At 34.8% G+C, this 23,787-nt stretch overlaps 1 protein-coding gene across 1 annotated transcript; it reads left to right on the top strand.

Moving 5' to 3' along the window:
• The first annotated feature begins 16,613 nt into the window (after positions 1-16,613).
• Positions 16,614-23,137, top strand: LOC136222468 (uncharacterized). Its single transcript, XM_066010247.1, has 9 exons — positions 16,614-16,771; positions 18,154-18,345; positions 20,181-20,260; positions 21,645-21,704; positions 21,835-22,077; positions 22,163-22,225; positions 22,584-22,652; positions 22,788-22,833; positions 22,918-23,137. Exons 1-9 carry the CDS (start codon positions 16,762-16,764, stop codon positions 22,986-22,988), a joined length of 834 nt encoding a protein of 277 aa, XP_065866319.1. The 5' UTR covers positions 16,614-16,761; the 3' UTR covers positions 22,989-23,137.
• The last annotated feature ends 650 nt before the right edge of the window (positions 23,138-23,787 follow it).

Genomic DNA, 23,787 nt, shown 5'->3' with positions numbered 1-23,787 from the left:
AGAAAGATACATGAAATTAATCGATCGATGGAAGCCGTATGAATTCTTGTCCACGAACTAGGGGATGCGAATTCACTTTCTCTCTCTAATTGTATGTTTCGAAAATCACAATGAGGGGAGGGGTTAGGCTTAGTCGAAATTCATATAGTAGGGGTATATATAATAACTTGTATCTAAACCCTAGTTAGATGGGAATAGGTTACTTAATAGGAATTCAATTCGGAATAGGATTCCCAATTATTATCTTATAATACATCTAATATATCTAGGATAATAATAAATAACCTAATTGGATAATAATAGGAGTATATTAATCTAATTAAAACTCCTAACTTAATTATCTCTTAATTAATTTAATTCATAAACCTAATCAAATTAGGATTAATGGAATTAAAATAATTCCTTATTTATTATATATAAATTTCGGCCCCCCCCCTCTATTTAAATGGGCCTTACTGGGCTCAATTGGGCTTCCATCTATTAATGACATCCATCTCTCTTTTGGTTCCAAGTCTTATGTGTGATCCATTAGGTTCTTACTACTTCTGGCCGTATGCAACTATTAAATTAATTTCTTCAAGAATTATATTTAATCCTTGCATAATGGAATGATGTACTGAGTATGTTATTGGCAAGTCTGTAATCATTCCCCCAGAGTCCGTTAAGAAGACAGGTTGATTCTGTCGTTAACCCTTCCGTATTAGTTACAGTATAATTCGATCCTTTATCAACTACATCCTTGAACTGAATCTTATGACTATGGGTGATGTCAAGTCACATATAGCGAGACGTTCATTTTACTTGTATAGGCCGAGTCAACTCAAATAGATAGGTTAAGTGAAATCTGTATTTCTTACTCTTAAGCTATCACCTTGCAAGGATTTAGAGTCGAGTCTTCCACAAGCGATCCTTGGATGTATCTCCCATTAATCGGGAGTGATAAATGCTCAATCTAATGTATAACTACCCTGACATTACCTCCTGTGACACCAAACCTTTGCAGTTCACACCCCAGAGTCATCTCTGTTAAGGATCGTGGGACCGCAGGATCAAAGTCTCACATTCAGTAATTCAGGATGACCAATTAACATTCCTTTGAGTCTGAGGATTAGTTATACCTATTAATACCAATGAGATGAACAAGTGACAAGGATGAATCTACCCATCCTGTTATCTCAAATCGGATCCCCAATTCTAATGAACGACGTTTCATCGGATCTATGTAACTGTCCAGATATCTATATATATGAAGCTTGTGAGATCAGCTTTCTATCGGACAGAAGACATTGTTACATACAAGTCTCAACAGTGATATATCAATCCTAAACATATCACTTGACTTGGGGTGGTTTTAAGTTTATTAGTTTATTATAAAGTTTTGTCTCACTTCATACTTGTATGAACACTTTATAATCACTTTAAACAAACTTACGGATTTCCTTTTATTAGACTTTATTTAGTGCTTAAAAGAGATTGCCTTTATATATAGTTATAAAACATATATCTCATTAAAACAAATGATATAAAGAACAATTCATTTACATTAAGTTTGTATCCTGCAACAATTGTCTATAGGACACTAAACCCCAACACTTGTCACGGAACAATTGAAAGTATGACTAAGCTTGTGGTTTAGTAAAAAAAATACAGCGTTCAATCAACTGCCGAAATGTATCGTACAACAAATGCCTATGAATGCATTGTGTTTTTGAATTGACAAGGGATAGAACTTATGAGCCCTAGTTTCTGAGTTTATTAGATTAGTATCGCCTTCCCAAAGGCATGACGAACTAAAAACCCAACGAAGTTGGTTGGTTTATTCATAACTATCTTTGCAGGATTAAATATTGTTGTTCTATTTGAAATATCATTCTTTATGAATTTGAACTTACCATAATCTAATTCACCCCATAAGGTCTTTAAGCTATCTATCTCACCATAGTCTATGAGTAGTTTTATAATAGTTAACACAAACCAAAAACCAAAGTTATATACCGCTTAGATAATGTTGTAAAACTGAGTAGTTCGATACTTGTTGGTGTAAATCATGTGGATTCGATACTTGGACTTAAACCAGATTTATTACTTGATAATAATGGGGTACACTTATCACTTAGTTAAACCTTTCTTGAGATATAGCTCGAGATTTCTCTCACCAATCATATATTATTCCTTTTATTTTGTGTATACAGTTTTGAGTCTAAGGAATTTCTCCTTTAATATTATTATTGTTACTTTTTTTGGCTTGTCTTCTATCATTGTGCATGATGTTCATGTGATATGTGTGGTGTTCATTGTATTTCCTAATCTTGAATCTTGTTATTTCATCTTTCTTAAAACTTTGAATTTCTAATGACATTTATCATTAATGCATTCAAGGAAGTAACTTTTTGGGTAATTCTTTTCGTTTTTTTTCCTTGAACTCAAAATTGTTTCTTATTGCATAGTGTGTGATTACTTCTTTCAAGACTTGCTTGTTTGTAAAAGTTATAGGTGAATTCCATTGATGGTACCTGAACTTTACTTCAATTCACACTTTGGTACCTAGATTACATTCTGTCCTTAAAATATACCTTAAGTAATGGTATTTGACCGGCCAGTGACCAGTCAAATATGAGTTTGACCAAATTTTCTATGACTCTCAAAAGACTTTCTCTCTCTCATCAATTCTCCCCTTCTCTCTTCCATTTTCTTTTTCTCTTCGATTTTCTTTTTATCTCTCTTAGATTCTCACTCTTTCTACATCAGTGTAGTTGTCCCACTATGATATGTAAGCTTATACTCCATCACCATAACCTGCAAATTCAACCCAACAAGGGATGTAAGAATAAGACCAACTAAAAGTTTAAATTCCTCTACCCAAAACTTTAAATAGTAAAAGAAAAGAGCAAACGATCTATCTACCTCACGGAGGGGCATAAGACTAATAAGTCCAAGGAAACTGACAAAAAAAAACCCCATCATCCAACCCAACCCTGGTTAAAAACATCATTAGCTCTGTTTTGTAGGGTAATCCGGACCAATCAATTCATAAGTTCTGTTATCCATTGCAAGTAAATACAAGCCAAATCATCCTAAAAAGTTGAAAGTAAATTGGATAGACAGATATATAAAATCATTTCCTAGTAATATTTATAAAAAAGTAGCAGCAAGTACCACTAAATGCGAGGACGTAGCAAGAAATCACACATGCCTGGATAACAGTGGTCTCCTATTTGGTAAAAGGAACAACATGAATGCCCAATTTGGATAAAAAATCCAACCGATGACTGAACAAAAAAGAAACAGAGAAAACCATCATCAACATTCAAAGAGGGAATAATGCCGACAGTGAGATTGAGGTTGTGGCTAATTATGCAAAAAAGCGTACTTAACATATCACTCACTTCCAAAAAAAACATACATCGTTTGTCTCTCTTTCTCTCTTCCAATGCAAAAACTCTAAATTCATAATTTCTATGAAGATTTTTGTTTTTTCCAATGGAATGAATGATCATTCCCAGGATAAAACTTGGCACCACTAAAGGGACAAAGCTCATTCTTGAGAACCATGTTATTAGATGTATAATGATTTCGAAGAGAGACAATAAGAATCAAATAGAGAGAAAGAAACTAAGAGAGAAAGAGAAAATTTAGTCAAAGTGTTAATTAAAAATGGTCAAAATGTGCGTTGACCAGGTAAACGTACTAAATTGTCCTGTTACCATTTACTTAAGGTATATTTTTGGGACAAAATGTAATCTAGGTACCAAAGTGTGCATAAAGGTAAAATTCAAGTATCATCAATGTAATTTACTCTAAAAGTTGTCTAACATGAAAATCAATTTGGCTTTGGATCTTGAATTCATATTCCTTCTCTTGAGTACTTTTTTTTTTGTAGGAGTTGTTCATGTAGATTTGCTTGATTGTGTTGTCTTTTGCTGGATGTTTTTTTATGTACGATGCATGCTTATTCTATATCGTCTCGAGGTATTCTATATAATAATGATAGTTTTATGTGTTTTGAAGTATGCTTATTGTTCCTTCAATGATATTTGCACATGAAAAATGTTAGGAATTTCGCTCGTGTAAACAATTTTTTTAATGTTTTTAATTGTATGAATCACTTTGATTCAAGTTTCAGTTAATTTCATCTACTTTCAATCAATTTTGAAAGAGGTGAAATTGCATTGCCACGTTTTGAAACTCACACAAAAAAACTGAAACATTTTTTTATATTTCGTCATTGTTTCCATAAGTTTGATATGAGTTTTAGTTGATTTTGTCCAATGTTACCCCATTCATCCATTTTCAATTAATTTCAGAAGATGTGAAATTGGGTTAAACTGCATTGTAATATTTTGAAACTCGTACAAGAATTGTTAAAACATTGTGTGTAATGTCTCTTTACTATTTCAATCACTTTGACATGAGTTTTAGTTGATTTCTTCCAATTTCACTTAAATCCATCCACTTTCAGTTAATTTCAAACGATGTGAAATTGAGTTAAATTGATGTTGTTTTGTATTGTAACATTTTTTATACTCATATGAAACTTGTTAAATCATAATTTTTCATATGTATTTATTTTTTTCAACCAGTTTGATATTAGGTTTAGTGGTTTATTCAATTGCCTTTCAATACATTCAATGGATTTGAGAAAATGTGAAAATTGGGTGAAATTGATGTGAAATCGCAATGTTATTCTTTTGAAATTCTTGTCAAACTTTATTAAACATTAGTTTTTTTTAGTTTCAATGTGTGTGAAATGAGCTAAAACTGATTTCATCAAATTTCTCTTGACATTGAATTTCTGAACATGTGTTATTGGGTGAAATTGATGTGATAGTGGTTGAACTTATCTGAAAATTGAAGTAATATTGTTATTAATGGTTTCAAAATATTTTAAACATGATTTTTACAGAGTTATTATTATTATTACTATTATTATTGTTTTGTTTACTCGTTTCATTGATGTAGTATTCCTAAATGATGTTTTCTGGACACGTGATGCACAAAGGATACTTCATTACTATATTATTTTTGCCTTTAGATATGGTAAAAATCTAACTATCATGTCATTGTAGATTGACATTAGTTGTTGTTGTTCCTATAGCTTGAATCACACTTTATTTTCTTCTTTTGTTTGATCGGCTTACCAATTATTTTTTATTGCTTTGGATAAATTTTTTAATGTTGTATTTATTGGAATAAGAATTTTGATAATATTGTAGTTAATGAATTTATTTTCTTCCATCTATGTACCTTTGTGATGGATTAGAATTGTTATTTCTCTCATTGTTTCTGTCTTTTTGTTTGTGGGATTTTTTAAACTCGCTTTTCTTTGATTTTATGTTGAATAGTTGGATTCAAAATCGAAGTTGAAGAATGTAGATTGTGTTGGTCCTGTGTAACGTGAGAGAATTAGTTCCAAGGGGGGAGGGTTAGGAACTATTTAAAAATTTTCTCTTTAAGGTTGACTTCTTTTTCAAATAAGACTTTTACTTAGTCGTGTAGCACAGTGGTGCTGAGTGAGATCAGAGGCAGGTTTAGTTAACTAGTAACTAAGACTGCTTCTATCGTTGAGTCAGGAGATAACACTGAAGCCTATTCCTGAACTCAGTACTCAAGCCACACAACTCATTATATATATATATATTTTTTAACGTTTTACTAGGCACAGTTCGAAGCAAACATATAAGGAGTAAGAGTTAGAGAGTGTTACTCAGCAGATTTATCCTGGTTCAGCCTCCTGCCTACGTCCAGTCCCTGGAATCCTTCTGAGCTTTAATCCACTACTGAGCTCTTTCAGGTAGAGCACAAACCTCTTACAATAGTCAGTGAGTATACAGAGTACCTTCCTCTATATCCTATACCCAATACTATTTCTACCACTGAGTGCTATAACCGAGCAACTCAGTATCTCCTTCTAATCTCTAGAAATGATAAAGATTTGTTCTAATACAAAGAACACTTTAGATGATTCTACAATCTAGACTTTTACACAAAATAAGAGTGAGTGTAAGCTTTCTTTGCTTTGCTTTTGGCACAGAACTTCAAGTAGTAATTTGGTCAGCGTTTCGACTTGGTGAAGATCTGCATCGAATGAAGCAAATGAGAGGCCTATTTATAGTGACATTTGAGGCACCGGTTATTTCGAATTTCAAAATAACCGTTGGAGGGAAACGGCTTGTTGTCGCTTTCACTCGTCAGTACTTAGTGTCTTCGGCCAATGAGAACGATGCCTTTTTTGTCTGATTCAGGTGGCAGGTACTTCCGATCGGTAGGCGTCAGATTGTCTCTCTACTTATGGTAAAGTCTTCTAGACAGCTTTCTGCGACGTCTAAATCTTTCCGAAAGCGGAACAACTTTATCTCGAAGTTGTTCAGGTCAACTGTTGACCTGTCTTCTATCCGTTCGACTCAGCAGCTTCAGCATGAAGTTGTTAGGAACGCCTTCTGGATCCTTCTTCCTGCTGGGCCGCATTCTTCAACTGAGTTGGATCTATTGACTTGGGCTTTGACATTCTCTTATGGGCTTTTGGGCCTTGGTCTTTAATATCTTGTAATTCTTATTAATTTAAATACTCAACATTGAACAAACACATTAGTGGTAAATAAATCAAAGCATTTAAATTTAATGTGTTGGAATATTTTATCATAGGAATTTAATCTAATTTAAATAATTTTGCCAAATCAAAATCATTGTGGAAATGTGTTTCAACAGATTGTTCATAATGTAGAGATCGAAGTTCAGAACGAAGACATTAACGAGAATTGTATTTGATTATATATATATATATATATATATATATATATATATATATATATTGAAAAGCAAAGAATTTTATTAAGAATCAGCAGCAAATCGCATTACATAAAAACGAGGGAGGAAAAGAAAACGAGAGCCCTTGACCAGACTTAGAATTAGCAGCTCTAACTAGCATATGAGTAGCATTATTTGCTAACTTACGAACAAAATTGAGAGTACAGTTTCCTACGTCATTAATTAAACTTACAATCACCAATAATTAGCCCAAGGAGAGAATTGGGGTAGGAGATGTGAGCCATTGTAGAGATTAGAAGTTAAGAGTTTGACTCTAAAGCAACAACCGTCAATCCATGCACTTTAATCCACTGCAGAGCTGCTCGGCAGGAGATCGCCTCAGCAACCAGTGCATCTCGAGGCTCTTCCACATCTTCATTGTAAGCCCGCGATAAAATTGCCTAAGTCATCCCGCACAACCAGTAGCGAATACAGGATTACTCGGTTGGGGGGGGCCAATTTTACACGTGCGTTTGGGATTTTTTTTTTTTTTTTGCTAAATCGAACTTGCTTAATTTTATATATATATATGCGTGTTATAATTTGAATGGCCAAGAACCAATTTTAAGTATTAATGTACAATTTATCAAAATTAAGCTAGATTTCGTTTAATAGTCCTACCATGTAAAAAAAAATGGATTTAGGGAGGGCTGAAAATGTAAAAAATTTAAAAAATTGATTTCAGATGGCCTAACAGGCCAAAAAAATTTAATAATTTGGATTTAAGGAAGCCTAAGAGGCCAAAAAACTTAAAAATTTGGATTTAGAAAGGTCTAACAGACAAAAAAAAATAGAAATTTGGATTTAGGGCGTACCTAATAGGTCCAAAACATTGAAATTTTAAATTTTGGACAAGCGTAACACGTAATGAGATATATTTAACAAAAATAAGAAATTATTTTTTTTAATGGAAAAGTCATAATAAAAATGAGTTCAAAAGTGTTATGAAAATAAATAAATAAATTAATAATGGTAACATAGTTTTATAATTATTGAAAAATAAAATTTAAATAAATAAACACTTTCTAAAATAAATTGAGGTTGAGGGAATTGAATCAAACCTTTTAAAAATAAGCAAGTGTTTTTAGCCATCTCATCTCATGTACCTTCAAGTAATAAAAAATTACTATATAGAATCTATAGACTAATATTAAGGGGCCGAAACTACTTGTAATCATAGTGGTTTCGGCGGCCGGAGGAGCCCAGGCCCCCGAGCCCACCACTGTCTCTGTCCCTACGCACAACCACTCTGAAACCCAGCAGCTCCGACGATCCAGGCAATGCAGCATCAAAATTAACCTTAAGAAACCCAGAAGGCGGGAGAGACCATTTGATAGACACTGGAATTGCAGGTTGACCGTGAATAGCATCCAACGCTTGAGCTTGCTGCCATTTGGACTGAAGAGCAGTTGAGTTCCTGAATAATGTTTGGTATTTTTAAGAATGTTGAAAAATAATATTTTAGAATGTTGATTTCATTTTCTGTTATTTGGGATATTTAATGTGTTTGATAAATTAAAAATATGTAATGTGTTTAAGGAAGTCCTTCCTGGTATTATTGTTCCGAATCAATGCAGTTTTATTCTGGGTAGAAAAATAAGAAATAATAGAATTATTTAGCGGGAGGCCTAAGGCTTTCTTTCCGCTCCAAAGCTTCCTTTCAATAGGTTTCAATAGGAAAGATAGGAAGACTACGGCTCCTAGTACCTAGTAGTTCAAAGGTCTTAGAAAAAGTGTGAAAAGAACTTGCTTTCCCTTAATCTTCTTTCCCTAAAAAAAAACTAGCCCGAAACAATTACAAGTAGTCATGGGTAGTAAGGTGTTTTCTTAATAAAAGAGGATCAAGGGCTCCTCTGTCTAATCCCCTATCTGCTCCCTAAAGCTATCCCCAGAGATTATCAAAATAAAGATTGGATTTAACTTATGGATCGTGCTAGGGGAAGAAAATACCATTTTCCAACTCTAAAAACTGCCAAACACTATATATGCTAAAAAAAAAAAAGAAACATAAATCCTGAGAGGGTTTATTTTTCATTTTTTTATACATTAATCTCTCAATATTTTATTTAGATATGTTAAGTCATTGATCTTTTATTTTCTATAACATTAAACTTCTAAAGATCATAAACATTAGTTTTGAATTAAAAATCGGTTAACAGAGTATTTTTTTTTAGATTAACATAGTGTTATTTATCTCAACTGTGTTAAAAATCTGATTTTTTTTAAATATGATGTTAATGAGATTAAAAATTTGGCTGTTGGTTTCTATCAAAGGCTCTTTAGTTGTGATTATGGGCCTAGGCAACGAGTGGTGACTGCAACGGCCTTTCCTAGGCCTCTGGAAGGTTTGTTTCGGGCAGCTTTTGAACCTATATCTGAAAAGGATGTTCATTTGGCGATTTTTAGCATGGGGGGCTCCAAGGCTCCAGGAATAGATGGGTTGCCGGCTATATTTTATCAAAAGCACTAGAATTCTGTAAAGGATGGAGTCTTGCGGTTTGTCTATGGGGTTTTTAATGGAATGGAAGATATTGTTAAAGCTAATGTCACTTTAATTGTCTTAATACCGAAGGTGTCCAACCCGAGTTCTTTCACCCAGATGCGTCCCATAAGCCTGTGTAATGTCATTTATAAAATTGTCACCAAAATTATCGCTACAAGGATCCGTAATCTTTTACCGGTTATGATTGGTCCTAATTAAAGCGGTTTTATCCCAGGAAGGCAAATGGTTGATAATATTTGTATTGCTCAAGAGGTTGTGCACTCTATGCGTATGAGGAAAGGGAAGCGTGACTTAGTGGCGCTCAAATTGGATTTTGAAAAAGCTTATGATCGTCTTGATTGGAACTTCATCACTGATACGTTATCATTAGCAAATTTGCTGAGGAGTTGGATTCATATTATTCATTCTTGTATCTCGTCCTCTTCATTGCAGGTACTATTGAATGGAGATATCTCGGATTCCTTCCGGCCGTCCCGTGGTGTCCGCCACGGAGACCTTTTATCACCGTACCTCTTTGTGCTTACTATGGAGAGACTCGCCCATTTGATCCAGGATGCCATTCAGGATCAGCGCCTTAATCCCGTTAAAATTGGTAGACATTGTCCTCCCCTGTCTCATCTCTTTTTCGCTGATGATGTGCTGATTTTTGTGGAGGGAGATGTTGCACAAGTTCAAATTATGATGGATATTATTGAGAATTTTGGTCAAGCTTCTGGTCATAAAGTTAATATTCAAAAATCTCGTATGCTCTGCTCTAAGAACATGTCTTCTTCTCTTTGTAACACTCTTAGTTCCATCACTGGTATCCCTGTGACTAGCTCTCTTGGGAATTATCTTGGTGTCCCTCTCTTCAGTGGTCGGGTTTCTAAAGCTACCTTTCATAAAACTATTGATTCAGTGAGCAATAAGTTATCTACGTGGAAGGTTTCTACTCTTTCTCTTGCGGGTCGTATGACTCTTGTCCAATCGGTCATTAGTTCTACTTCCAATCATGTTATGCAGTCCTCGTTTCTTCCTAATCCCATCCTAAAGGAGCTTGACAAACTTAATCGTCGGTTTTTATGGGGTGGTACTAATAATAATCGAAAGGTTCATCCTATTTCTTGGAGTGATGTCTGTCGGCCTAAAGATGAAGGCGGAGCTGGTATCAGAAAAGCTAAAGATAATAATAAGGCTCTTCTTATGAAGCTTGTTTGGCGTATGTGGAAAGAGCCTGATGCTTTATGGGTACGAGTCCTTCTTGGTAAGTATAGGAAAGACGAGGTGTTTGGAGGGGCTGCTCGTGTTAAAAATTGTTCCTTCCTCTGGAAGAGCTTCCACTTTGTTTTCCAGGAATTTTGCAGTGGTGTTAAATGGAATGTTGGAAATGGGACTGATGTGAGGTTCTGGAGTGATGTTTGGGTGAATAATGTTAAACTGATTGATGTAGCTAATCCAAAACCGCATGCTTCTGCTCTTGGTTTGAGGGTGGCGGACTATGTCAATAGTAATGGAGATTGGGATTGGGGTTGGATTGAACCGTTTCTTAATATGGATTGGCTTTTGAGGATTCGTAGTGTTAAACTTAGCCTGGATGGGGCCGATTCTGATGTTCGCATCTGGGGTGGTTCTAATTCTGGGCGATTGTTAGACGAGGTGCCGCGGCCTAATCTCCCGGGCGGACCGGGGAGTGGACAATCTCATGGCGACGTAAGCGGTGATTGGCGCCGAAAGCAACCAATCGTGGAATCAAGCTGCTCGGCAGGACCGGAGCTCGGAGATATGGAAGAGTCGCCACCCACGAATGGGAAAATGAACACCGATCCCTTGCGGGAGACTGGTGTGGGTTCGGGAAACTTAGGTATGAGCCGAGAAGGCTAGCTCCTTTCCGGAGAAAGGCTACTAGGCACCCCGACATCGCCCGGTTATGAACCACCGGCCTCCTACTCAGCATGTTAGGCGATAACAGACTAATCGTATACTTCTTTAAGTTTAAAATTCATTTGAAACCTTTTCTTTCTTTTTTCAGAAACCGTTTTGAGCATATATTATTGTAAAGCCATATTAGTAAAGAATCATCCATTTATATTATACATACACAGAGAAGGGGGAAGAAAGAAGTGATTTATTTACAACTTTATTTAAATGTCATGCCGTGTGTTTATTCTACACTAACTTATTTTCCCAAAACGAGTTTATTTACATGGTTCGCACCTTAATCACCGTTGGAACGATTTAGGTGCGTTTTAAAACCCCGATTAGTGAAGTTTACTCGAGTCGCCGTTGGAACGACTCAAGTGCTTTGGAAACGTTTGAGACAAAAACCTTTAGTTAAGAAAACGTGGTTAAACATACAAGTCAATTTTGTTTTGTACAAATCCTTTAAAATGATTCAAAAACTCTATTATTCACAAAGAAAGCGATTTTAATTACCATGTTCACTTAATCCGCCTTTGGAACGGATTAAGGTTTTAAAACGTGGTGTTTTGGAAACGATTTGAAATATTAACAAAAAAACAACTCCATTTATTTACATTAGGAACCTCTAAAAATTCATTAGTTTAAATAATCAAATTGAAAACTCTCTTTCTTTTGATTTATTTTCCCCTCTTATTTAATGGACTCTCTCTACCTATTATAATTACAATAATAAACCCATTTAAAGCAAGATTCATAATCAAATAAAGCCCATTTGAAACATGGACCCATGAATGACCCAAAAGAAGAAAGAAAATAATTCTAGCATATATATATACATTTAAATCAAAAAGAGAATATGAAAATAAAAGTTAATAAAAGGAAACTATATAATACATATATGAAAATATTAGATAAAATACATTTATACTTTAAAGATGTGAAAATAGTAAATAAATCTCATAAATAAGAACATAACATTTACCCAAAATAATTTCATTCAATAACCAATAAAATAACCCAAATATCCCAAAACTACATATATACATAACTATTATAGTTTTAAATATAAAAAAAAATAGCATATACTAATATCTATTGATTATTTCCTAAAATGCCCAAGTAAATAATCTTCAAAATAGGATCTAATATAACTCAAATGAATAAAAGAACAAATATATACATATACTTATGTTTTAAAAATTAAATAAGGAATGATATACAACCATCCTAAATAATTATATACACTAAACATCTAAAATAGTTTGAAACATATATATTACATAACTATACATATATATATTAAGGATTAAAAGCTTAAAAGTTGAGAAAAAGGGACTGAAATTGCATTTTTTGCGTTTCGGCAGATTTACAGACGGAAAATCCGTAGGTAAACAGCAATTAGTGACAGAAATGGCAAATTACAGCAGCACTCTAATTGTTTCCAGATTTATTCAAAAGCTTTAAATTAAATCTAATTCAATCGTTTTGGATTTCCGAACTACCAAAAATGGATCATAGTCAATAACGGAAGTTCCTAAAACGATGTTTTTATTTTAAAACATTATTTGGACATTTCTTTTAAATTAGAAACTTATAATTTCAACGCTTTTCGATACCCGAACTACCTTTTTATCGGATCACGGTTCGTATTGGGATATCAAAACGAGGTTTTCTATCTTAAAACAAAACCGAATTTTATTCAACACGAAACGAAAATTAAATAAATACGCTAATTAAATAAAATGTGATAAAATAAATAACTAATCAAATAAAGAAACTATAACATAAAAAATAAATAGAAAAAGAGAATAAATAAAATAAAATAAGAGAGTCTAGTTCTCGGATAATAACTTAAATTCGGTATCTGACAGTCGAAGCCGATCGATTCCACCAATTGTTGGGCGGTCGCCCAACAGCGTTGGGCGAGCGCCCAACGCGCGGTTGGGCGCGCGCGCCCAACTGCCGTTGGGCGTCCGCCCGACGCGGTTGGGCGCTCGCGCCCCCTACCTTTGGGTTTTCGCCCAACGCGATTGGGCACTCGCTCAACGGTCGCCGGGGCGCGCCTCGCGCCGTCGGGCATGCACGCCCCGCGGCCGTCGAACTCGCGTTTCGCGTCGTCGGGCGTTCACGCGTCGTGACCGCCGAACGCGTCTTCCGCGCTGTCGGTTGCACACGTCCCGTGGCCGACGGGCGCGCGTCCCGTGCCGCCAAGCTCGTGCCTTGCTCGGACACCGAGCGTGTACTATTCATGGTTGGGTGCGTGCGTCCGACAAACATCGAACGCGTGCTTCGCGTCGTCGAGCGTGCGTCCGACTGTCGTCGAATGCGCGCCGGCCGCCGCTAAGCACTCGCACCGTGCCGTTAAGCATTCGCGAGCTATCCGATCGACAACAGCGACCGACTGTAACTTATTTATTTTATTATTTTTGAAACTTTCGGAATCAATCGCTTCAACCGTCTTGTTTTCAGGTTTTCGTCACAGGTCCTCCGACTCGGTGTCTACAGCGATTTTCTTACAAATCGGCATATGACCTTGTTCGTGAACCTATGGTAGGTGTTGTTTCGGGTCATTGGAAAAAAATCTGGACCTTAAGAATTCCACAAAGATTGTGCAGTTTCGCTTGGCTGACTACTCACCATAAGCTTTCAACAAACCAAGAAAGATTTCGTAGACACCTGGTTTCTACGGAACTTTGCCCTCGGTGTGTGCTTGGTTGTGAGAATATAACTCACACGCTCCATGACTGTCAGCATAATAGGGATGTATGGCGATACCTTGTTCCGACTCGCCTGATGTCTGTCTTCGTTGCAAAACCGGATCTAGATTGGTTTTCTTGGTGTCTCTGGGATAAGGAGCTAAACTCGATTAATAATTGGCAAATTACTTTTATCACTTGGTGCTGGCTTTTGTGGCGGTGGCGTAATTATTTTGTGTTTGGTAGAAAAGAGGAAATCCCCTCTAATTTTTTATTGGTAATCCATTCGACTGTTAATGATTTTCAGGCAGCTTGGAATAACTCGGGGGAAGGCAGTTGTGGGTCTTCTCATGTTGAGGCTAATGTTCACTAGGTGAGACCCCCTGTGGAGTGGCTCAAACTTAATACCGATGGCTCGAGGATGAGTGACGGATCCATTTCGGCTGATAGGGTCATTCGTGATTGTCATGGGGATTGGGTGGCTGGGTTTTGTCAGAAGATTGGTAAAGGGTCCTCCTATGATGCGGAGCTTTGGGGCCTCTTCTCTGGTATTTCTCTTGCTTCAAATAAGGGCTACCGTTTGATTGAGATTGAATCTGATAATTCTAAAATTGTGGATGCTCTTAATGGAGATGTCGTTACTGGTTGCATTGGTCGAAATCTCTTTAAAGCTATTAAGCATCTTATCAGGAATTTTGAGGGTGTTCGGGTTCGTCATGTTTTTCGGGAGCAGAATCGGGTTGCTGATTTTTTGGCGGGTCTGGCTCATGATTTTGACTTCAGAGTCTCTGTCCTTTCTTGCCCGCCACATGAGGTTCGAAAGCTGCTCTTAGACGACCTTTTGGATGTTAGCTTTCCGATGATGATTATGCCTTACTTTTTTTTTGTGTTTTCTTTTCATGTTTACCAAAAAAAATAATACTTTTTTAATTGAATTAAATATTTACGAACTAATCAAATTTATAAATATGGACTTAAAAATAAAAAATCATACATTGAATGTGTCTAAATAAAAGATATAATAAATAAAAAAAAGGGTAAAGTGTAAAAATACCTCTAACATTTTGGGTTAGGAGCAATTTTAGTACTAACGTCTAAAATGATGCAATTTTACTCCTAACGTTGGTAGGCAAGAACAATTTTATCCATAACGTTAATAATTTGGGTCAATTTCAGACACTATTCTAAAACACAGATATTTTGTTCCTTATTCTGCACCAACTACATATTAGTTAGTTTTAAAAAAAAATTCATATTTTTATAATTTAATAATAGAATTTGAGATTAATATTTATAAATTCGGTAAATTTTTTGAATTTTTTTGTTCAATTCATATGAAAGACAATATAGTATTTTTATTTTTTCACATCTCAATGTATGTTTGTAATTTGTTATTGATAAAATGACGCACGTATGAAGTGCAGATGAATCACTTCTCAAATTGACACAAATTATTAACGTTAGAGATAAAATTGCACAATTTTAGACATTGGAGGTATATTTGCAAATTCATCCAAATAAAAAATGAATGACAAGGGTTTCGGAATGCTTTTGAAAAAAAAAAACCCATACATTTGGGATATCGTCACTGTAAGTGGGTGTTTGTTTTAGCTTTTCGGATGAGCGTTTAGGGTTTCACTCCAAACCACAGGAAATATAGCGTTTGGTTAGGTTTATATAACCGCAACGTTTAGCGTTTTCTCTGGAAACTGCAGCGTTTTGGAGCGTTTCACAAAAAGCTTCTATTTGGAGCTTTTCATAAACAACTGTTTGTAGTTATTTGTTATTGACAAAATTATCCTTCTTTTTTCCACAAAATATGTCTATTCTTTAACATTATTTATATTTCTACAACATAATTACCGAAAGAATAAAGTTTTGTTGCTTTAAATATATTTTTTATTTTTTATATAGATTAATTTTATTAATTGTGTAACACATTTTTTATTTTATAATAGAATAAGGTGCAAAAAAATACCCATAACATTTATAGCTAGGAGTAATTTTACCCTTAACGTTTAAAATGGTGCATTTATACCCCTAATATTGGCGGCCAAAAGCAATTTTACCCCTAACATTGACAAGTTGGGTCAATTTGAGAAATAATTTATTAAACTGTTTTTTTTTTGTTATTAATATTGTCATCTACACTTCACACGTGCACCATTTTATCATTGTTAGTAACAGATCACAAACATATGATTAGACGTGATTTTTTTAAGAAAATAATATATATATTTTCTTTTGTACGAGTTGGACAAAAAAAATCAAATATTTTACCAAATTTATAATATTAATTTTTAATTTTATTATTAAATCACAAAAATCGACTCAACTTGCTAATATTAGAAGTAAAATTGCACATTTTTAGATGTTAAGAGTAAAATTATTCATAATTATAAACGTTATGAGCATTTTTTCACATTTTCCCTTTTATAATTTAATCGTTGATTAATTTAAAACATGTCCATTTTAAACATTTTAAATCTGAACAGCAACAATTTAATATAATTTTACCAAACACTAGTAATTAAACAGCTAATAACAAACAGCTAACAAACGGCCCAAGTAATTGAAGTTTGGCATGGCCAGTAATCTGGCAGGTGGTTCAGTCTTTGTTATGTCGTGTTTGGGAGTTTACGTGCTGTAACAGCTCTCTATCCCTCCCTGTTATCTCTTCGACGTAAAACTCTCTAGTTTTTAACCACGTGCTTATCACTATTATTAATACGATTGTAGACGCGTACGGCCCTCAAACTCACACTCACAGTCTTTGTGCCTTACTGGATTGAATTTGAATTGGGGTTTTCCTTATTTTGGACTCTTCTTACTCTTCTCTCGATTTATTGGGACATTTCTATGGCTTCCTGTGAGTCTCTCGTTCTCTCTCTACATTCTATTATATTATACAGTTTGTCATTCATCCAATTATGCTCTAATTGTCTTTAATTATTTTCTTCATGATATTTTCCATTATTTCATCACCACAGCAAGCTTATTGGTTTTTGTTTCAATTTTCATGATTGCTAGCTAGTTTGCTGGGATTTGGAAATTGAGTTTGTCTTTTTGATGCAATCATAAGAAAATTCAAGTTTTGGCTTAAAGTGGATGAATTCTGTCTGAATAGTTGTTATGAATGTTATGATGATAAACTTGATACACTTTACTGAATAAGATATGGTTACTTGTCTTATTGGAATAGAAAAGTACACAATTTTGTATTGATTTTGATGTTGCATGCGGAAATTGAGAACATATGTTATGGTTTGTTTATTGGTAGACTTTAGCATGACACAGTCTTAAACTTTGTGGTACTACATTGCCTATATCTATTCTGTCACCTAGGCTTTGAATGTTTCCTAGATGTTATTTAGTTATTATTTTTGCAAGAGAGATACCTGCTTTAAGATGCTCTTTTACATCGAAATGTTAAGGTAGAGAGGATGTGTGTATGCTGATATGAATATGGATTATCATCATCATCATCATCATCATTTATATAAATATTTAGAATGTTGGATTGGAATTCAAAATGCCTTGAAGATGTGGTTGCTTTGAAGAATTTTCATTACATAATGAAATGCAGAGAGGATTTATTGGCGCTGTCACTGATATATGGATCTGGGTACATTAAGTTGAGTGGAAGTGTCTAATAAATACACTAAATTAAGTGTCATGGAAAAGGGGAAACATATTTTTCTGCCATTTTGTCCGCATACTCTCTCCAACATATCATTGTACTTGTGTACTGTAGTTTGTGTTATTTTCATGCGTCTTTGGCCTTGCAATTGCAAATGGTCATTGGAGCAGTTTGATTTTAATATATAGCTCTTTGGCTTTATAGTTAGTTAAAAAATTTGTTGTTTGATATTCCTGTTTCTGGCTGGGTTTTATATAGCTTCAGATGTTGTGCTACATGGAAACTTGTATCTCCTTTTTTTGAATTTTTTTTTTCAGAAATGCTTTTAGTGAAAGGAAACTGCATGATGTTTAATGGATCATAAATGTTTGGGGCCATGGAAAATGCAATTGCAACTAATGAGTGTGTTTCAGCAAGGAAATGGATAAGTACTGGATGTTTATACAAAATGAATAAATATGGTTCAAAATAGAGATTGACAAAATTATCTGTTATCTTCTTGGCTTCTTGTTTATAACTTAATTCGGTTCTGAAATTATATTTGGATTTTCCATGTATACTGTAAAAAGCATATTACCTGCCCAACTTATTTTGTCATCTGGTTCTTACAGGTAGCTTGGGAGTTTCAAACATTAAATTTTCGAAATTGGATTTTGGCAGAGCAAGAAGTGTTGATCTAAGGCAATGGAATGGCATAAAAACATGGATTGGAAGAAAACAACTACTATATGATGGTCTCACTACATCATATGAACAAAAGAACATGTTCAGCATAAGATGTGGCCTAAGTTTGGAAACAGAAGGTAAGTGTTTTTTTTCTTGTCTGGACACTCTTGCTTAAGGAAATATTGTTCCCAGATTTTGCAGATAGAAATGTTATTCAACTGACTGTCAATTTCCTTTGGCCTTCCCCCACATGAAAAAAGACAACAAAAATCACTTGGTTCAGTTATATTGATCTGGCCCATTTATTAAGAAATTGCTCCTAATTGCCTGTAACGTTAGTAATTTGACGTACGAAAACTACGCACTTAAGTTTGTGATGAGGGCATCTCTAGCTCGAGTGGTCAGGAACCAAGTCACGCGGAGCGTGGATCTGAGCACGCGGAGTGTGGGTTCAATGTACATGAAGGAAGGAGAGACCCAGCTAGGGAGAGCAAAGTCCTGGACCCCATCCACGCGTAGCGTGGATTACAACACGCGGAGCACGGCTGCCTTGTTCGAGGGAGAGAAGGAGACATGTTCAAATAGGGCCAATCTCATGAGGTCATTCACGCGGAGCGCGCCTCAGAGCACGCGGAGCGTGGATGCTGCGAACCAACTTCTTCCCCATGTATCTGAGGAAGGAAACAGAGGCTGATCTTCACCTAATTACTGTCTTGCCATTGCCCACTAATTACACTACTGCCATTACTTGTTTTTGTTCCCTAATTATCCCTTGGACTACTATTATTATTTGTAACCCTAGTCTACCCTCTAGGTCTTTTGTTCCAAATTAGAGGTAGGTATAAAAGCCTCTCTTTTTGGATGAACACACAACTTTTATGAATATTAAACTTTAGCCTCCATGGGAGCTTGGATTTTTATCCTCTTGGGTTTATTCAACCTTCAAGTTTAGCTTGAGAAGATTGCATTCTTTGTCGGTTTAAGATTAAAACCATTCATATCGACTTCATCTACATCAGTTTGGTTCAACATCTTCCATATGTAATGTGCTATATTGGGCTTTCCTACAATGCGACCTGGATAGGATCTCCTATCTAATCTTGGTGCCCCTTCCTGATGTGCCAGATCTCTTCAGAGGCCTTCAGATAAAAGGTTTCTGAACCACATGGAAGTATCCTTAGTATTAGATCACTTGCAGGCTTCCCTGTTTGAACAATATTGTTGAGTCAATAATTTGCCTGGGTCTTATCCAATGAATTAATCCTTCCCTGCATGAATATGAGAGCTAATGGAGTGTGAGATCAAGATGAAAAAAAGGACATCTAATAAATATAGTGAAGATCCTTTTGCAGAGAGACGAGCAATACAAAAGTTTCTCATCCCTTAGAACATTGATATAGTGCTAACTTCGTAAATGGTGAAATATATAACTATAATTCTGTATTTAGGAAAAATGTTTGTAGAAGTTCACTCAAGTTATCCCACATCTGTCCTTAATTAATCAAAATAGTTTGGGCACCTGAACTTACCTATGCTTGATAGTCCCCACGGAAAATCCTATCAGTGTGATGTGAGTTAATGAACAAGTAAAAGCCTCTTTTTGAAATTTTCTAGTGGCAATCTATTCATCTCATTGGAACATATAGCAAAGGAATGTTTGTAGCAAATAATTTTTAATCTATTAGACGAAAAACCTAAAACAATAAACATCATGATACCAAGCAGGTTGTAGTTATTCACAGATGCTGGAGTAAGCTAACCTGGTATGAACAAAGCTACGACATTCTTTTGCCCCTACAACTTTTTATATCACACAGACCATTTTAGTCGAAAGCTGTAATGTTACTGGTTAAATTATTTATTGTATGAAGGCAACATTTGAAATATTTAATTGATTTTGTCCAAATGATTTCATGATTGTGAGAGATTATTATGTTATGCGTTCTTCTTATGCTAGATGCTTTTGTTCTAGGTGCAACAAATAGACTGAAGAGCTTCAAAGATACTAAAACATCTGGTTTGACCAGCCAACTTGTTCCAAATTCTTCCGAGGTTTGTACCTCAATTTTATCTGTCTGAGCATCAAGATGTGAAATGCCTCTACTTTTTATTTTCATTTTTAATCTTTGCTACTACATAAACACAAAGCTCTGAAATTTCCGGCTTGTAGGATTTAAAGATGGTGGCTTTTAAACTTCATAAAATCAAGTCTTATTCTTTGCATTGATTTACTGCATGAAGTAGTATTTTTTGGATTACAGTTGAGCTCAAAATAGCACTTCCATAAATTCTATTTCTTCTCTTTTTTTCCTGTTTTATGTGCTTTCTTTTAGAGTTTAGAGAAATGGCAAGAGATGATTTGTTAATTTGTCCACCATGTGATAGATGAATTCTTAGTGGTTAGTGCTCACTGTCTTTTCTTAATTTGGCAAATGATCAAAGAAGCCGATTGGAAGGTACTTAGCTTTGACAATCTTGCTAATTTGTTAAAGAATCTGAATTTCAGCTGGTTGCAGTGGTAGTTTGTTGAGCTGAAGCTTGGATTTTGCAAGACCAATAAGAGTGACCAATACATTGTTTGGAGGTCAATGGTTCTCAAAATACATGTATAGTGACAATATTTTGATCATGGAATGGAACCAGGGACGACAAAGATATTGTTTGGCTTCACTGTTGAAGTTGAATTTTGTGATTTTATTTTACCTTTTTTTTGTTTGGTTCTTCATGCTGTTTCTGGATTTCAAATGAGCTTCATCAGTTATTGCTTGAACTTTTGTTAGGAAGAAAAAGTTTAAATGAATGACAAGCAAGTCATTGTGTTGCCTTCTGAGCCAATATTCATCTTAAGTTCATCTAAGTATTTGAGTCTGCATTTGAAGTCTCATTATTGACAGTGCTGGCTCTGTCATTTTGAACATTGTAACATTTAGTTTAACTTATTTTCTGACTCATCTTTGCATGCCCTCAATTCAGATGTTCACAAGAAAAGGAGTGTGTCTATGGCCATGTAAAAGCAGTCCCTATGTGTCATTGTTTGAACTGTTTGCTACTACCGTTTTACAATGGATATGGAGCATGGACCATTATACAAAATTCTGTATCTACATTTTCTTGAGTGTTTATAAATTTGAAAATGAGGATACTAAGTACAATATGTCTATATCTAACTTCTTCATGAGACTTCTCAAAGTTCTAGAGTAATCTCTGATTGCACTCAACTATTTTTCAAACATTAGTCCTGTCTTATTTGAAATAAAGTATCTTGTGCAAATTGAAATCAACTATTGTCTTTTGTGTCATGTCATTTTTATCTACTCTACTAAATTTTCATGTATTAGTGCTGCATATAGATATCCGCACGTGTGATGTAGGACACAAAAGAAGTTCATATTTGTCTTGATATATGTAAGCATAACTTAAGTTTCTCCATATGCAGATTGAGTATCTTGTTACAGAAATATGCAATACAACTAATGTTGCAGAATTTGAAATAAGAGTAAGCAACCACAAACTGGAATATTCTCATTTAATGACTCGAATGTAACTTTTACTTTCCTGCTTAATATTCTTTTTCTTTTTTCTGCTTTTTTCCCGATTCTCTTCTTCTCTGTCTCCCCTGTTGTTAGCTGGCAGGATTTGAGCTGTATGTGAGAAGGGATCTGGCTGAGAAAAATAAACCTCAATCTCTGCCTGCTCCTGCTCCTCTCTCTACCCCTGTGAATATCGATACATCTACCACAACAGCTGGTATAAATGGGTCAGCTTCCTCTACATCTTTGGTTATCTCAAACGCAGCACCTATAGGGAGGAGCCAATCTTTTCTCGATAGGGCTGCAGATGAAGGCTTAATGATCTTGCACTCTCCAAGGGTGAGAATCTTAATTATACGTGCTTTTCCTTCTAGAAGCTAAAAAGACTTTGAACGTACAAAAAATAACCTTTTTTTTTGTGTAGGTGGGGTTTTTCCGGAGATCTCGAACTATAAAGGGAAAGCGAGCTCCGCCATCATGTAAAGAGGTATGAAACAAGGAGGTGCTATTCAAAATATTATACTAGATTAAACCATACAATGACTGACTGCATTATACACTCCAACATAATTCACTTGGAATCGTGAAGGTGAATGGCAAATGCATTTTATTTGTCTGCATCACCATACATTTTATTTTATTACCGTCTTTCAGTTCTCTCTTATCTTGATAATCTGTATTAATGAAAGCTGAATTGCAAAAGTAATATGAGGGAAAAGGACACACAGGGATACATATTATTTTGGGGTTAAAGTTTTCTTTTTATGTTCGGGTCTGATTCTTTCGAAAATTAATCGCAAGGCCATGACTTCAATTGACACTAATGATTTTGTTGTGCTCAACAGAAGCAAATAGTGAAGGAGGGCCAAGTGGTTTGTTACATTGAACAGCTAGGTGGTGAACTCCCAATAGAGGTTTGGACCTTTGATTATGTATATTTGTGAAGAAATTTCATTGTCCAAAACTGCTAAAATGTTTTTTCCTCTTAAGGCGTTATATTGTATTTCACGATCATTGTACAGAAATGTTTTGATTGTATAATTTTGCAGTCTGATATATCTGGTGAAGTGATCAAAATACTGCGGGAGGATGGTGGTAAGTTTGAGCAGTTGTTTGAGCTTTTCCAAATTCAAAAATGCATTGTCAAGTGTACTTATTATTATGTCTATGACTTGGCAGAACCGGTTGGATATGGTGATGCTCTCATGGCGATTCTGCCATCATTTCCAGGGATAAAGAAGCTTCAGTAGATCATCTAATTTCTATTTCTTTATATCATTTTTTTAGCTTTTATTTCCAATGAGAGCTGTTGCATCTGCTTACAATTGAGCAGTATAATTTCTGTGTAGTTTTTTTACTTGAGTTTGCAGTTTGAGTTTTTCAAGTTGTGATTATATAATCGATATAAAGATGAAGAACAAAAAGGACCAACTTTGACAATTTTGGCAGCACTCCACTCCAGGAAAAGATAAAATAATGAAGTAATAATACACTCTGCTTCTGACAAATCAGAGCCATCAGTATTTTAGTTTTAATTACTGTCAATTTCAAAATAATGTCACATGTACATACTAACGAAATGATTGATTTGCATTAAATGTGTAGAAAACTAATTAAAATATCCTTCCGTCATTAATTAAGAAATGAGTAAAACATGATTTTTTTTTTTTAAACTAAACTTGATAAATAATATGAAATAAGAAAATTTGATTAAATGTGACAATTATTTTGAAAAACATAATTTATTTATGATAGAAAATAGCCTACTATTCTGGAATGGAAGGGTGAGTTGTAGAGAACATGGTTAATGGGTATTTAGGATATGAGTTATTAGTATTTAAGGGAGGATTAGAGAATAGAAAGTGCTCGTCTCTTAACAGAGAGAGATTTATCTTGTGGAATTAGAGGGTTAGTTCTATCCATTATATCTATCTATATCCATTGTATCTTTTGTTCATCTTAGTATTGTAGGTTAACACTAGTGAAATCTACCAATATATCAGTATTTCGTGTTTATATGGTCATTTGTGTTTGAATTCTAAACATTGG

This window comes from Euphorbia lathyris, chromosome 3 (genome assembly GCF_963576675.1).
Source record: "Euphorbia lathyris chromosome 3, ddEupLath1.1, whole genome shotgun sequence".
In the NCBI taxonomy this organism is placed as follows: Eukaryota; Viridiplantae; Streptophyta; class Magnoliopsida; order Malpighiales; family Euphorbiaceae; genus Euphorbia; species Euphorbia lathyris.
Note: the sequence above shows the minus strand (reverse complement) of the source record. Positions and strands in the feature narration are given on the sequence as shown.

Coding starts and splice junctions, on each gene's coding strand:
- LOC136222468 (XM_066010247.1), top strand. Junction 22,078..22,162: donor TGATCTTGCACTCTCCAAGG/GTGAGAATCTTA, acceptor TTTTTTGTGTAG/GTGGGGTTTTTCCGGAGATC. Junction 22,653..22,787: donor GTGGTGAACTCCCAATAGAG/GTTTGGACCTTT, acceptor ATAATTTTGCAG/TCTGATATATCTGGTGAAGT.